Genomic DNA, 11,653 nt, shown 5'->3' with positions numbered 1-11,653 from the left:
GAAGAGGCATGGGACAGTGTGGATCCGATGGCCTGGCACATCAGAACCACAAAAATATGAAGCCTTAGTTGATACTGGTGCGCAGTGTACCCTGTAACCATCGGGACATGTGGGGGCAGAACCTGTTTCCATTGCTGGGGTGATGGGGAGATCACAGCAATTGACCCTGTTGGGAGCCCAGGTGAGCCTGATTGGGAAGGAGTGGCAGAAACATGCTATTGTGATTGGCCCAGAGGCCCCATGGATTCTGGGCATAGACTTCCTCTGGAACAGCTTTACAAAGACCCAGAGGGACTCAGGTGGGCTTTTAGAATAGCTGCTGTAGAGGCAGAGAACATTAGGCAGTGGAACAACTTGCCTGGACTATCAGAAAGCCCATCTGCAGTACGACTCCTGAGGGTGGAAGAGCAGGAAGTGCCAATTGTCACCTCGACTGTGCACAGCTGGCGATATTGAACGAATTGAGGTGCCGTGATCCCCATCCACAAAATGATCCATGAGCTGGAGAGCCAAGGGATGGTCAGCAAAACCCACTCACCCTTCAACAACCCCATCTGGCCTGTGCACCAGTCTGACAGAGAATAGAGATTGACTGTGGACTATTGTGGCTTGAATGAAGTGACTCCACCACTGAGTGCTGCCGTGCCTGACATGCTGGAACTCCAGTATGAGCTGGAGTCCAAGGCAGCAAAGTGGTACGCCACTATAGACATTGCCAATGCATTTTTCTCCATTCCTTTGGCTGCAGAATGCAGGCCTCAGTTTGCTTTCACCTGGAGGAGCATACAGTACACCTGGAACCGACTGCCCCAGGGGTGGAAGCACAGCCCCACCATCTTCTGTGGACTGATCCAGGCTGCACTGGAAAAGGGTGAAGCTCCAGAACATCTGCAGTATATGGAGGACATAATTGTGTGGGGGAACACGGCAATCGAAGTGTTTGAGAAAGGAGAGAGGATCATCCAGATTCTGCTGGAAACCCACCTCACTATCAAGAAGAGCAAAATGAAAGGACCTGCCCGAGAGATCCAGTTCCTGGGAGTGAAGTGGCAAGATGGATGGTGTCAGATTCCCACTGAGGTCATCAATAAGATCACCACAATGTCTCCATCAACCAGCAAAAAGGAAACACAAGCTTTCTTAGGTGCCGTAGGCTTTTGGAGAATGCACATTCCCGAGTACAGCCAGATTTTGAACCCTCTATACCTGGTCATCCGCCAGAAGAACGATTTCCACTGGGGCCATGAATAGCAAGAAGCCTTTGCCCAGATCAAGCAGGAGATCGCTCATGCAGTAGCCCTTGGCCCAGTCAGGACAGGACCAGAGGTGAAGAACGTGCTCTACTCTGCAGCTGGGAACCACGGCTTGTCCTGGAACCTTTGGCAGAAGGTGCCTGGGGAGACTCGGGGTCGACCACTGGGATTTTGTAGCCAAAGCTACAGAGGTTCTGAAGCCAACTACACTCCCACAGAGAAGGAAATCTTGGCTGCCTATGAAGTAGTTCAAGGGGCCTTAGAGTTGACTGGTACAGAAGCACAACTCCTCCTTGGCACCCTGAATACCAGTGCTGGGGTGGATGTTTAAAGGAAAGATTCCCACTACCAACCACGCCACTGACCCCACATGGAGCAAATGGATTGCCCTCATCACACAGCACGCCTGTATTGGGAACATGAACCACCCTGGGGTTTTAGAGATAGTCACAAACTGGCCAGAAGGTGAGAACTTTGGTCTCACTGATGAAGAGAAACAAGTGACAAGGCTAAAGAAGCTCCACCATACAATTACCTATCAGCAGAGGAAGTGCACCATGCTCTTTTCACTGACAGTTCCTGTCGCATTGTAGGGATGAGCCAGGAGTGAAAAGCAGCCATATGGAGCCCAACACAACATTTGCACAAGCTACTGAAGGAGAAGGTGGATCAAGTCAACTTACTGAACTCAAGGCCGTTCAGCTGCCCCTGGACATTGCTGAGAGAGAGAAGTGGCCAAAGCTCTACCTTTATACTGATTTGTGGATGGTTGCCAATGCTCGGTCAGGTTGGCTGGAAAGGTGGAAAGAGGCCAGCTGGCAGAGTAGAGGAAAACCAATCTGGGCTGCTGATGAGTGAAAAGACATTGCGTCTTGGGTAGAAAATCTAGCTGTGAATGTCCACCATGTAGATGCCCATGTCCCTAAGAGTAGAGCCAATGAGGAGCACCAAAACAATGAGCAGGTAGGTTAGGCTGCAAAGATAGAGGTGCCAAATATAGACCTAGACTGGGAACATAAGGGGAAGTTGTTCCTAGCTCAATGGACCCATCATGCCTCAGGTCATCAAGGCAGAGATGCCACCTATAGGTGGGCACGAGACAAGGGGTGGTTTTAACCATGGACAGTATTTCTCAAGTTATCCATGACTGTGAGACATGTGCTGCCATCAAGCAGGCCAAGCGAGTGAAGCCCCTGTGGTACGGTGGGTGGTGGTCCAAGTACAAGTATGGGGAGGCCTGGCAGATTGACTCCATCACAATGCCCCAGACACGCCAAGGCAAGCGCCATGTGCTGACCATGGTGGAAGCCACCACTGGATGGCTGGAGACCTACTCTGTGCCTCATACCACTGCCGGTAACACCATCCTGGGCCTGGAAAAGCAAATCCTGTGGAGACATGGTGTGGGAGGATCGTCGTCCATTTGTCCCAGGTGTCCACAGGGTTGGGTTTCTTACCTAGGTATGGGCAGTCGTTTGGTGACAGGGGGACTCCCACCAGGCATGTCCCACCAGGCATGTTGGGAGCAGATCATCTACGCTTCCTATGGCTATACAAAGATTGTCTGGCTTTAATAATTTCACCAAAGTGACCCATATGTTTTGTTTTGGCTGAGGGACGATCCAGCTGGTGGTCATTTGGATACGGATGAGGGCGCTGATAAAGACAATGGCAACGGTGGCACTGCTGCGGGGTGCCCTGGAAGGTATTGCAGAAAGAATCATACTTTTTCTTTCCCACTGGGTAGTTTTCACTTGTGGATGGTAAAAACACACATTAGTTGACTTATTTTAAGTCCTTCCTAAATATTCTTAAGTTCTCCCTTTAGTTCTTACCAACTCCTCCCAATTATTCCCTTCTCTTTTTTGAGGGAAGTTTGAGGCAGGGAAAAAGGAGTAGTTTCAAGAGAGGAAAAAGGGAGGGAGTAGGGATAAAGGGTCACTGGTAGAGAGATGGTGGAAAAGGCAGGAGTATGTCTGCATTTCAGATTGACATGGACATTATCAATGGGATATATCTACGTGTGATGAGTGTCCTTGCCACAATGTTTGGATATGTGAATTTCTTTTTTCTTCATCTCCAAGAGAAAGCTGCTTCTGTGTCATGGTGGGAGAGGGAGCTGACTTCCTGTTCATTCGAGGGGTTGTCTTCAGATCTGTGGTCTACGTAGGGACTGATAAATATTCTGGGAATCCACCGGGGTCCTGTATCTGTAGAATCAGAAGCATATTCTGTCCCCCACATAATGAGAGGCTATGGCCCTTCAACACTTTTAGATTCATGATTCTGGTCAAGTACTGGAGGTCTTTCTTTGAGGTGTGTGTACATGTTGTTCTGAAAGTGCCTTAAGACAGGGGGGTTTGGTTCATTTTTGAGAGCAATTCTTGAAATATATATGATATTAGAATTCATGAAATTCAAATAATGTAAAGTACTTTGTACAGTCTCTCTTGTATAGAGAAAGCCGGGGGCTATGTACAAACCACAAATGGGACGGGACTGCTGTGGAATGTGCCTTGAGCTGTTTTATTTTTCAGCATCAGTCTCATTACATGGTTGTGACAATGGGAAGATGCCAGCAGCTCATATCCCGAGCAGCAGACCAAGAACTTAATGTTACAACTTACTTTATAAGATTTTTGACCAATCCCACAAAGCAAAAGCACATTGACAGCAGTTCTATCCAACCACTATAAGCACAAGTACCTTTGGTAAAAACAATGCTTGCTTATTTCTTATACAATACCTGCTTGTAAGCCTTAAAACACAATGCACAGAGCTCCATTATTAAGCTTCAAACTTCCGTATATCTTGCTAGAAAAACTTTTCTGTATCTTAGGGGGTTATTCTAGACAAGCGTTAATACACCAACCATTTTTCTATTTGTCCTTGCTTTTCTACTTTTTAAATAATTTTTCTGCTGACCTATCTCATGGCTGCTACTTAGCTCTAATCACAGTTCTGCTGTCTCTGAGGCCTGCCTTTTTCAGCTTCCCCAAAACCCTCTGATTTTGTGGATTCCCTCACTGAAAACAAGTTCAGCTATTTTAAATCAAATTCACACTGATGTAGATAGTATTAGACATGGCACACTGCAAAATGGAGCTGATATATAGATTTTTTGCTGTTAGCACATGGGCACAAGTGTGAGAGTTCTGAAGGAATGTGTTTTATGAACCTCTCTTTCGTTCACAGGAAACTGAAACAACTACAAGACAACATGAAGAAATTGACTGTGAACGATTTGGGCTTGGATGAATGGTTTGAGGGATGGGGAATACTTGGATGATTGAAAGATATCTTAAAGGGAGCTTTGTTATTACTAGTAGTTATTATTGTATTGCTTTGTGCTATTCCATGCATAGTGAAATTGGTGACCTGCTTGGTAGAAAATACAGTGAAAAGGGTTTGGCTGGTGCAAGAAGAAGAAGAAGGGGGAATTGTAGCAATGTATATGAACAACTTAGGCCACACTGTACACCAGCCATATTGCTTGTAGTTGTTCCTATCAGAGCCCTCTAGAATTCATCAAGGTTCCTAACACATAAACTGTGCTACATGAAGAAAGAAAAGGCTGAGAAACAGAATACCAAGACCATAAGAACTTGATAACAGAGGGCTGAGAACCACCTGAACTGTAACCAGTCACATACTCTGAGAAGTGCATGCAGAAAACAAGGACAAGAGAGAGGCATCAATGAAGAGATGTGTGATCAGTGTATGCAGTAGTTAGAATATATAAATAAGTATATTTATGCAGATGTGTATATATAAAAATGTATAAATAAGTGCATAATGTAAGCAATAAATGGCTTCTGCTTAATCATACTGGTTAGTTGTATGGGTGTCCTGTTTCCCACAATGGGTGCCTGGGAAAGAGGGATGGTTCTTTTCCATAAAAGGGAAGCACTGAGCCAGGAGCAGGAGACAAGTGACCCTTGCAGGTCTGGGGCCTCATTGCCTCCTTGTCCCTGCTCAGCAGCCTGGCAGGGGCCGTCCCATGCTCCTGCCCTTGCTGTTGCACATCCCCACATGCCAGTGCCCATCCCGGGAAGAGCCTTGAGCAAGGAGGGAGGGACAGGATCTGCCTGGCCAGGGGCTGGGGCTCAGGCCTTGGCCCTTTTCTTTCCTGAAACACATCCAGCTTTGCTCAGCACCAGAGACACCTTTGTCTTGTTTGTCCCCAGCTGTCATCCCTGCCTCCGGTGTTCTGCTCTAACGGGAACCTGGGGACACTTTCCTAGTTGTGTCCCTCACTGAAACCCATTAAAACTTTAAGAAAGTTTAGAATTTCAATTTAATTTTGAGTTCTTGAGAAGTTTTTTCAAGACACTCTCAGGGACTGAGTCAGATGCAAACAACACCAAATCCCCAAGAGGTTCATTAAAGTCCTTGTACTGTGTCTGTGCTGTTGAGCTTTAAAGGAACAGCTCTTCCCAGGACCAGCTCCTCTCCCAGCTCTGCAGGCACTGTGGGGACAGGAGCCAGGCAGAGACAGGCTGAAGGCAATCAGGATTGGGAAGACATTGAGCTGAGACTTCACTTGGGGAAACATCTTCACAGCCCTGTGCATGGTGAGTGTGTGGGTGCAGGGCAATGTCCCCTGTGCTCCTGGAGGGATCTCCTGAAGCCAGCACACCCCACAGCCAGGGGGATGTGTCAGGATCAGGAGGACTCTCCCAGTTTCTCTGTGGCACAGGAGGAGGAGGATGTGCTGCAGAGCAGGGCTGCCCTAGGCACCGTCAGAGGGACAGGGCAGGATGGCTCCTACTGCCAGGGGGTGAAGCTGGGGCTGCAGCCAGGGCTGCCCAGGGCTGTCCTGCAGAGCAGCTGCTGGCCAGGAGGGCATGTGCTCTTGGCCAGCCCAGGGCATGTGCCACCTGCCAGGGGCAGCTCTCAGCCTGCCTGGCAGCTCCCCATGGATGCTGCTGGGGAGAAGTTGGAGGTGGAAGGAGCCACCCCCATCAGGGAAGATTCCTCCTGCTGTGGAGATGGTGCTGCATGGCCAGGGCTGCTCTCAGCTTTCTCCTCAAGGGAAGGGAAAGGGGCTGTCAGCTTTGGCTGTGTGACTGAGACTCCTGCACTGTCACCCTGGGCATCAGCAGATGGGCCTCAGATCTCTCTCAGACAGTGCCTCCTCAGCCTCCTCTCCCGACAGACACCAGCAGCAGCATCTTGGTTTGCAACATCTCTGTTCTGGCCTGCCCTTAAGGCCCTGCTGCCAGGGAGATGCCCCTGGGCAGTGCCCTGTGCTGGGAAGGGTCTGCAGGGCAGAGCTGAGCCCCCAAGGCTGTGCTGGGCTCTGGCAGCACTGGCAGGAACAAGGCTTGGATAGATTGAAACAGCTCCCAGTGGGCACAACTCCAGGCAGCAGAGAGCCAGACCAACCCTTTGCATCCCTCCACGTTAAGGTGCACAGGGAGAGAACTAAGGATTTCAAGAAAATATTTTTAAAACAGGGACATTCCAAAAGTCCACTTTGTTTTCAAGCACATTTAAAGTGTGAGTACCCTCAACTAGCATGAGGTGTAATGATCAAAGGCCCCTCTGTGGGGACCAGCATGTCTGACCACACCGGGGCGCAGGGAGCCCTGTTCTCCCTGTTTTGTCCCCAATGTTCACCCAGGGAGCATAGCTGAAGAGGAATCAGTAACTCAGCTGCAAAAGCACACATTCAAAAAACTCTAGCAAAGTCCCCCCTCAGGAAGGCAATTAATTTTTAGGAGATTCCATGCAAAATCCATAGGACTGACTCAAGAAGTTGGACCCAGCTTGTCAATGTCTTCCTTCAATAGTCCACGATGCCCAGAGTGAAGGAATGTCCAACAGCAGCTCCATCAGCCACTTCCTCCTGCTGGCATTGGCAGACACACGGCAGCTCCAGCTCCTGCACTTCTGCCTCTTGCTGGGCATCTCCCTGGCTGCCCTCCTGGGCAACGGCCTCATCATCAGCGCCGTAGCCTGCAGCCACCACCTGCACATGCCCATGTTCTTCTTCCTGCTCAACCTGGCCCTCAGCGACCTGGGCTCCATCTGCACCACTGTCCCCAAAGCCATGCACAATTCCCTCTGGGACACCAGGGACATCTCCTATGCAGGATGTGCTGCTCAGGTTTTCTTCTTTCTTTTCTTTATCACAACAGAGTTTTCCCTTCTCACAGTTATGTGCTATGACCGCTACGTGTCCATCTGCAAACCCCTGCACTATGGGACCCTCCTGGGCAGCAGAGCTTGTGCCCACATGGCAGCAGCTGCCTGGGCCAGTGGCTTTCTCAATGCTCTCATGCACACAGCCAATACATTTTCCCTGCCCCTGTGCCATGGCAGTGCCCTGGGCCAGTTCTACTGTGAAATCCCACAGATCCTCAAGCTCTCCTGCTCACACTCCAAACTCAGGGAACTTTGGCTCATTGGGGTAAGTGCTCTTTTATATTTTGGTTGTTTTGTGTTCATTGTTTTCTCCTATGTGCAGATCTTCAGGGCTGTGCTGAGGATCCCCTCTGAGCAGGGACAGCACAAAGCCTTTTCCACCTGCCTCCCTCACCTGGCCATGGTCTCCCTGTTCCTCAGCACTGGCTTTTTAGTCTACCTGAAGCCCCCCTCCATCTCTTCCCCATCCCTGGATCTGGCCCTGTCAGTTCTGTACTCGGTGGTGCCTCCAGTACTTAACCCCCTCATCTACAGCCTAAGGAACCAGGAGCTCAAGGATGCCCTGGGAAAACTGGTGACTGCAACTTCAGAAGCAAGAAATTCTCTTTTCTGCTACAGAACCTTCAGAATATAACTCTTTACAATTACAGCCTTTTCCCCCTATTTGTCTATTTTTTACCATGGTAACTTTTTCTATTGTTGTAATGTTTCTCACAAAATACTGTAGTATTACTCTTAGCATTTCTACATGAATATCCTCCTTTCTTTTGAAATAAAAAGACTTAAAAGAGCCTTGTTCTCTTGGCATTTAAATAAAAACAAGTTCTTGCTCTAAGCTCTCTATCCCAGATTCTTCCTGAGCCCTTCTCTGTCTCTGCCTTTGAGCAGAGGTGGAGGGAAGAGACTCCCAGCACAGCACCACAGCCATGGACAATGGCCCTGGCTCTTCCCACATCTGCTTTGCCTAACTCCACCCTGTCCTTCCCAGCCCTGCTGTGGCTGTAAGGCCGGAGTGCTCTGGCAGCTTGGTCACTGTCCTGCTGCGTGTCCCTGCTGTGGCCACAGGCAGGGCCAGGCCATGGGCACTGCTGGGACACAGCTGGGCTCCAGCACAGCAGCTCCATCAGCAAAGGGCATCTCCTGAGGGCAGGGCAGGGAGGCTTCACTCTCCTCCAGAACCACTCTCAGGACCAGGCCTAAGAAACAGACTCTGAAGAGGCTCCTTGTGTTCCTTGTATTCCCAGGGCTCTGTGGGATGAGATCAGGGTCCCAGGGTGGCCTTTAGGGGACTCAGGTCTGGGGCAGGTTTAGCTCATTGGTGGCCAGTACCCATCAGATGCTGGATGGTCTGTGCTAAACCTTCCTGCATCTTGTGCCAGGCCTGATGGCGGAGGAATGTTTGTCTGGAGGGCCTTGGGAGCTGACAGGAGAGCACAGGGGACCTGCAGGGACAGTATGTGCCAGGGAGCAGCAGGGAGTGGAGTTCACTGGGCACTGGCCAGGGTGGGGTCACCCTGAGATCAGGCACTGAATGTCTGCTGTGAGCCAGGAGAGCTCTGCAGCCCAGGGACACAGCAGGCACAGGTAAAGGAGTCTGGGCACTGACTGCTCTGACCCTCAGGGAACTCCCCCAGGAGGATCCAGGGCAGCCCCGAGCCCCTCTGGCAGCCCTGGAACAAGGCAGGCACCTCTGAGCCCCTCCATGGCCGCGCAGAGCCTGTGTGGGAGGGGGTCAGTGCAGGGAGCACCATCAGCTGCCTCTGTGTGCCAGGCTGAGCAGCAGAGCCCAGCAGAGGCACCCAGGGCCCCAGGCAGCACAGCCCCCGTGCTCTGCAGAGCAGCAGCCCCAGCTCAGGCTCTGGGGAGCAGGGCAGGGGCTGCAGCAATGGCTGCTCAGGCCAGCACAGACGTGTTCCCCTGGGAAAGGCTCTGGGGGCAGCTGGCATGGGCCAGGAGAAAAGCAAGACCCCGTGGGTGTGCAGAGGAGCTCTGGCAAGAGGATTCCCTGTCCCTGGGCCAGCAGGAGTTGCCTGAGGAGCCCCGGGGCCAACTCTGCTGCTGTGCTGGGCAGCAGGGCTGGCCCTGGGACAGCAGGAGCTGCCCAAGCTGAGCATCTGCTGAGCATTCCAGACACAGAGTGGCTGTCCCTGACCTCCAGGGCCTCCAGTTCCTGCTGCCGGGCCAGACAGGGTTGGGCTGCTCTGCAGGGCTGGGGTAGGGCCAGGGAGAGCTGAACAGGGCAGTGCCAAGGAGAAGAAATCACTGGATCTTTGGACATACAAGTCCCTGGAACTTTGAAATGCCCTGTGGAATTATTCCTCGAAGCTCCACAATGTCAGAATTGCCCCTTGGTTCCACGTGGCCCCCATGGTGTCACAATGAACACTTGGTTTCATGGTGTCTCACTGTCTCACTCTGGTCCCCTTGGCTCCATGTGGCCCTGCAGTGTCACTAAGGTCCCCTTGGTCACACCAGGCCCCACAGTGTCACTATGGCCCCCTTGGTCACACAAGCCCCACAGTGTCACTCTGGTCCCCTTGGTTCCATATGGCCCCGCAGTGTCACTCTGGTCCCCTTGGTCACACCAGGCCCCACAGTGTCACAAGGCACCTTTGGTTCTGTGGGCCCTCAGTCTCTGTTTTGCTGGTGGGCAGGGTCAACACCAAAGACACAGACACCAAGTTCAGGAATTGTGTGATTTATTATAGTGCAAAACTGCAAAGAATCACAGAAGGAGCAGCTCAGCAATGCTCCAAATCATCAACACCAAAGATTGCCTGCAGTGATTAAGATCCAGCCCCAGCTACCCTCAGGCTTTACCATCCCCCAGATCCACACAGCAGCTGGGGAAGCTGTCACAGCCAAGGGCTGCAGAGCCACTCCTGGGCACTGGGAATTCCTGCAGGTGCCTCCAGCCCCAGGCGAGGCTCCAACCCCGCTGGGAGAGGGCCCAGCTCTGACAGTGATGAATGAACAAACTGACAGCATTCCTAGTGCAGGAACATCTGGTTCCATTCTCCTCCTGGTCCCACCCAAAGCCTGGCCAGGGCTCAAGGAGGAACCAAGGGAGGTGACTTTGACTATACAGCCCCAAACAAGGCCCAATGTCAGATTTCATGGCCTTGTCTGGCTTCTAAATACACAAAGGTCAACACATGTTTCACTAATGAGTGGATACATCTATCACAGCTCTAATGATCATCATATTTCATTAATGAGCAGTTACAAAGATAACCTTTGCTTGGAAGGTACATCCAGAGGTCACCTTTGGCTCAGGGCCTGCTGTCAAGGCCTCACTTGCCGCTGGCGTCCAGGCCTTGGCACTTCAGAGACGTGGTTTAGTGCTGGGCTTGACACTGCTGGGTGACCAGCTGGACTGGATGAGCTTAGAGGTCTTTTCCAGCAGAAAGGATTCTATAATTCCATTATTCCATCTGCTGGAATCAGTCAGGTCCACGTTGGCAGCATTACTTTGCTCCAAAAGTTCCCTCTTGCCCAGCTCCTCTGGCCTGAGGCTTCAGCTCCTTCAGCTCCTGGTGCTGAGCTGCTTATGCTGAACAAGACGACTCGGAGAGAAGAACACAGTCCATGCAATTCCTACTGGGACACGGAGAGGGGAGGCTGTGCAAACAGGAGCATTGTTTGCTGTGGCCTCCTCTCTGCCCTTCACGCCTTTCACTGCTTTGAACCAGCCAAGAGCTTTTTCCAAGAGTGCAATGGAGCAGCTGTTCCTGCTCCCAGGCCTGGCTCTCTCTAGTCTCTGCCCTTGCCTGCTTCTGTCCCTCTTGCTGTGCCCTCTGTTCCCCCAGGGCTCGGTGGCTGCTGCCCAGGACTGTGGCACTGGCACAGATCCAGTGCTCCAGAGCCTCCTTTCTGTGGCCTTGGAGCTGCCTGGGCACAGCAGCCTTTTCCATCTGGAAGCTCCCCATGGACAGGGAGTGCCCAGCTCCGTTCCTTGCACAGCCTCCAGGAGCCCAGGGCTGCCATCTCCAGTCCCTGCTGGCACTGGGGGCTCCCAGGTGCCTCAGGCTGCTGTGACACTGCTGCCCACGGGAGGGAAGAGGGGCAGGGGCTGTGCTCAAAGTCAGCTCCATCTGCTGCTGCTGCTGCTGTGGGGTCATTTGTGCAGCCCTGGCCCAGAGTCAGGGATCAGATCCTGCCAGTCTCTTCCAGCCCTGGCTGCTCAGAGTTTGGGCCTTGGAGCCTCAGGTGGCCAAAGGCAGCTGCTGCTGGTGCCTCTGTGTGCCCGA

General features: G+C 51.7%; 1 protein-coding gene across 1 annotated transcript; it reads left to right on the top strand.

Annotated features, from left to right (window-relative positions):
* The first annotated feature begins 7,071 nt into the window (after positions 1–7,071).
* On the top strand, positions 7,072–8,037 carry LOC134413686 (olfactory receptor 14A16-like). Its single transcript, XM_063147729.1, has one exon. The coding sequence runs from the start codon at positions 7,072–7,074 to the stop codon at positions 8,035–8,037; it is 966 nt and encodes a 321-aa protein (XP_063003799.1).
* The last annotated feature ends 3,616 nt before the right edge of the window (positions 8,038–11,653 follow it).

Source organism: Melospiza melodia, unplaced genomic scaffold (assembly GCF_035770615.1).
Source record: "Melospiza melodia melodia isolate bMelMel2 unplaced genomic scaffold, bMelMel2.pri scaffold_48, whole genome shotgun sequence".
Taxonomy (NCBI): Eukaryota; Metazoa; Chordata; class Aves; order Passeriformes; family Passerellidae; genus Melospiza; species Melospiza melodia.
The sequence above is the reverse complement of the archived record's forward strand: the minus strand, read 5'-3'. Positions and strand labels throughout refer to the sequence as shown.

Coding starts and splice junctions, on each gene's coding strand:
- LOC134413686 (XM_063147729.1), top strand. CDS start 7,072: ATGTCCAACAGCAGCTCCATCAGCCACTTCCTCCTGCTGGCATTGGCA.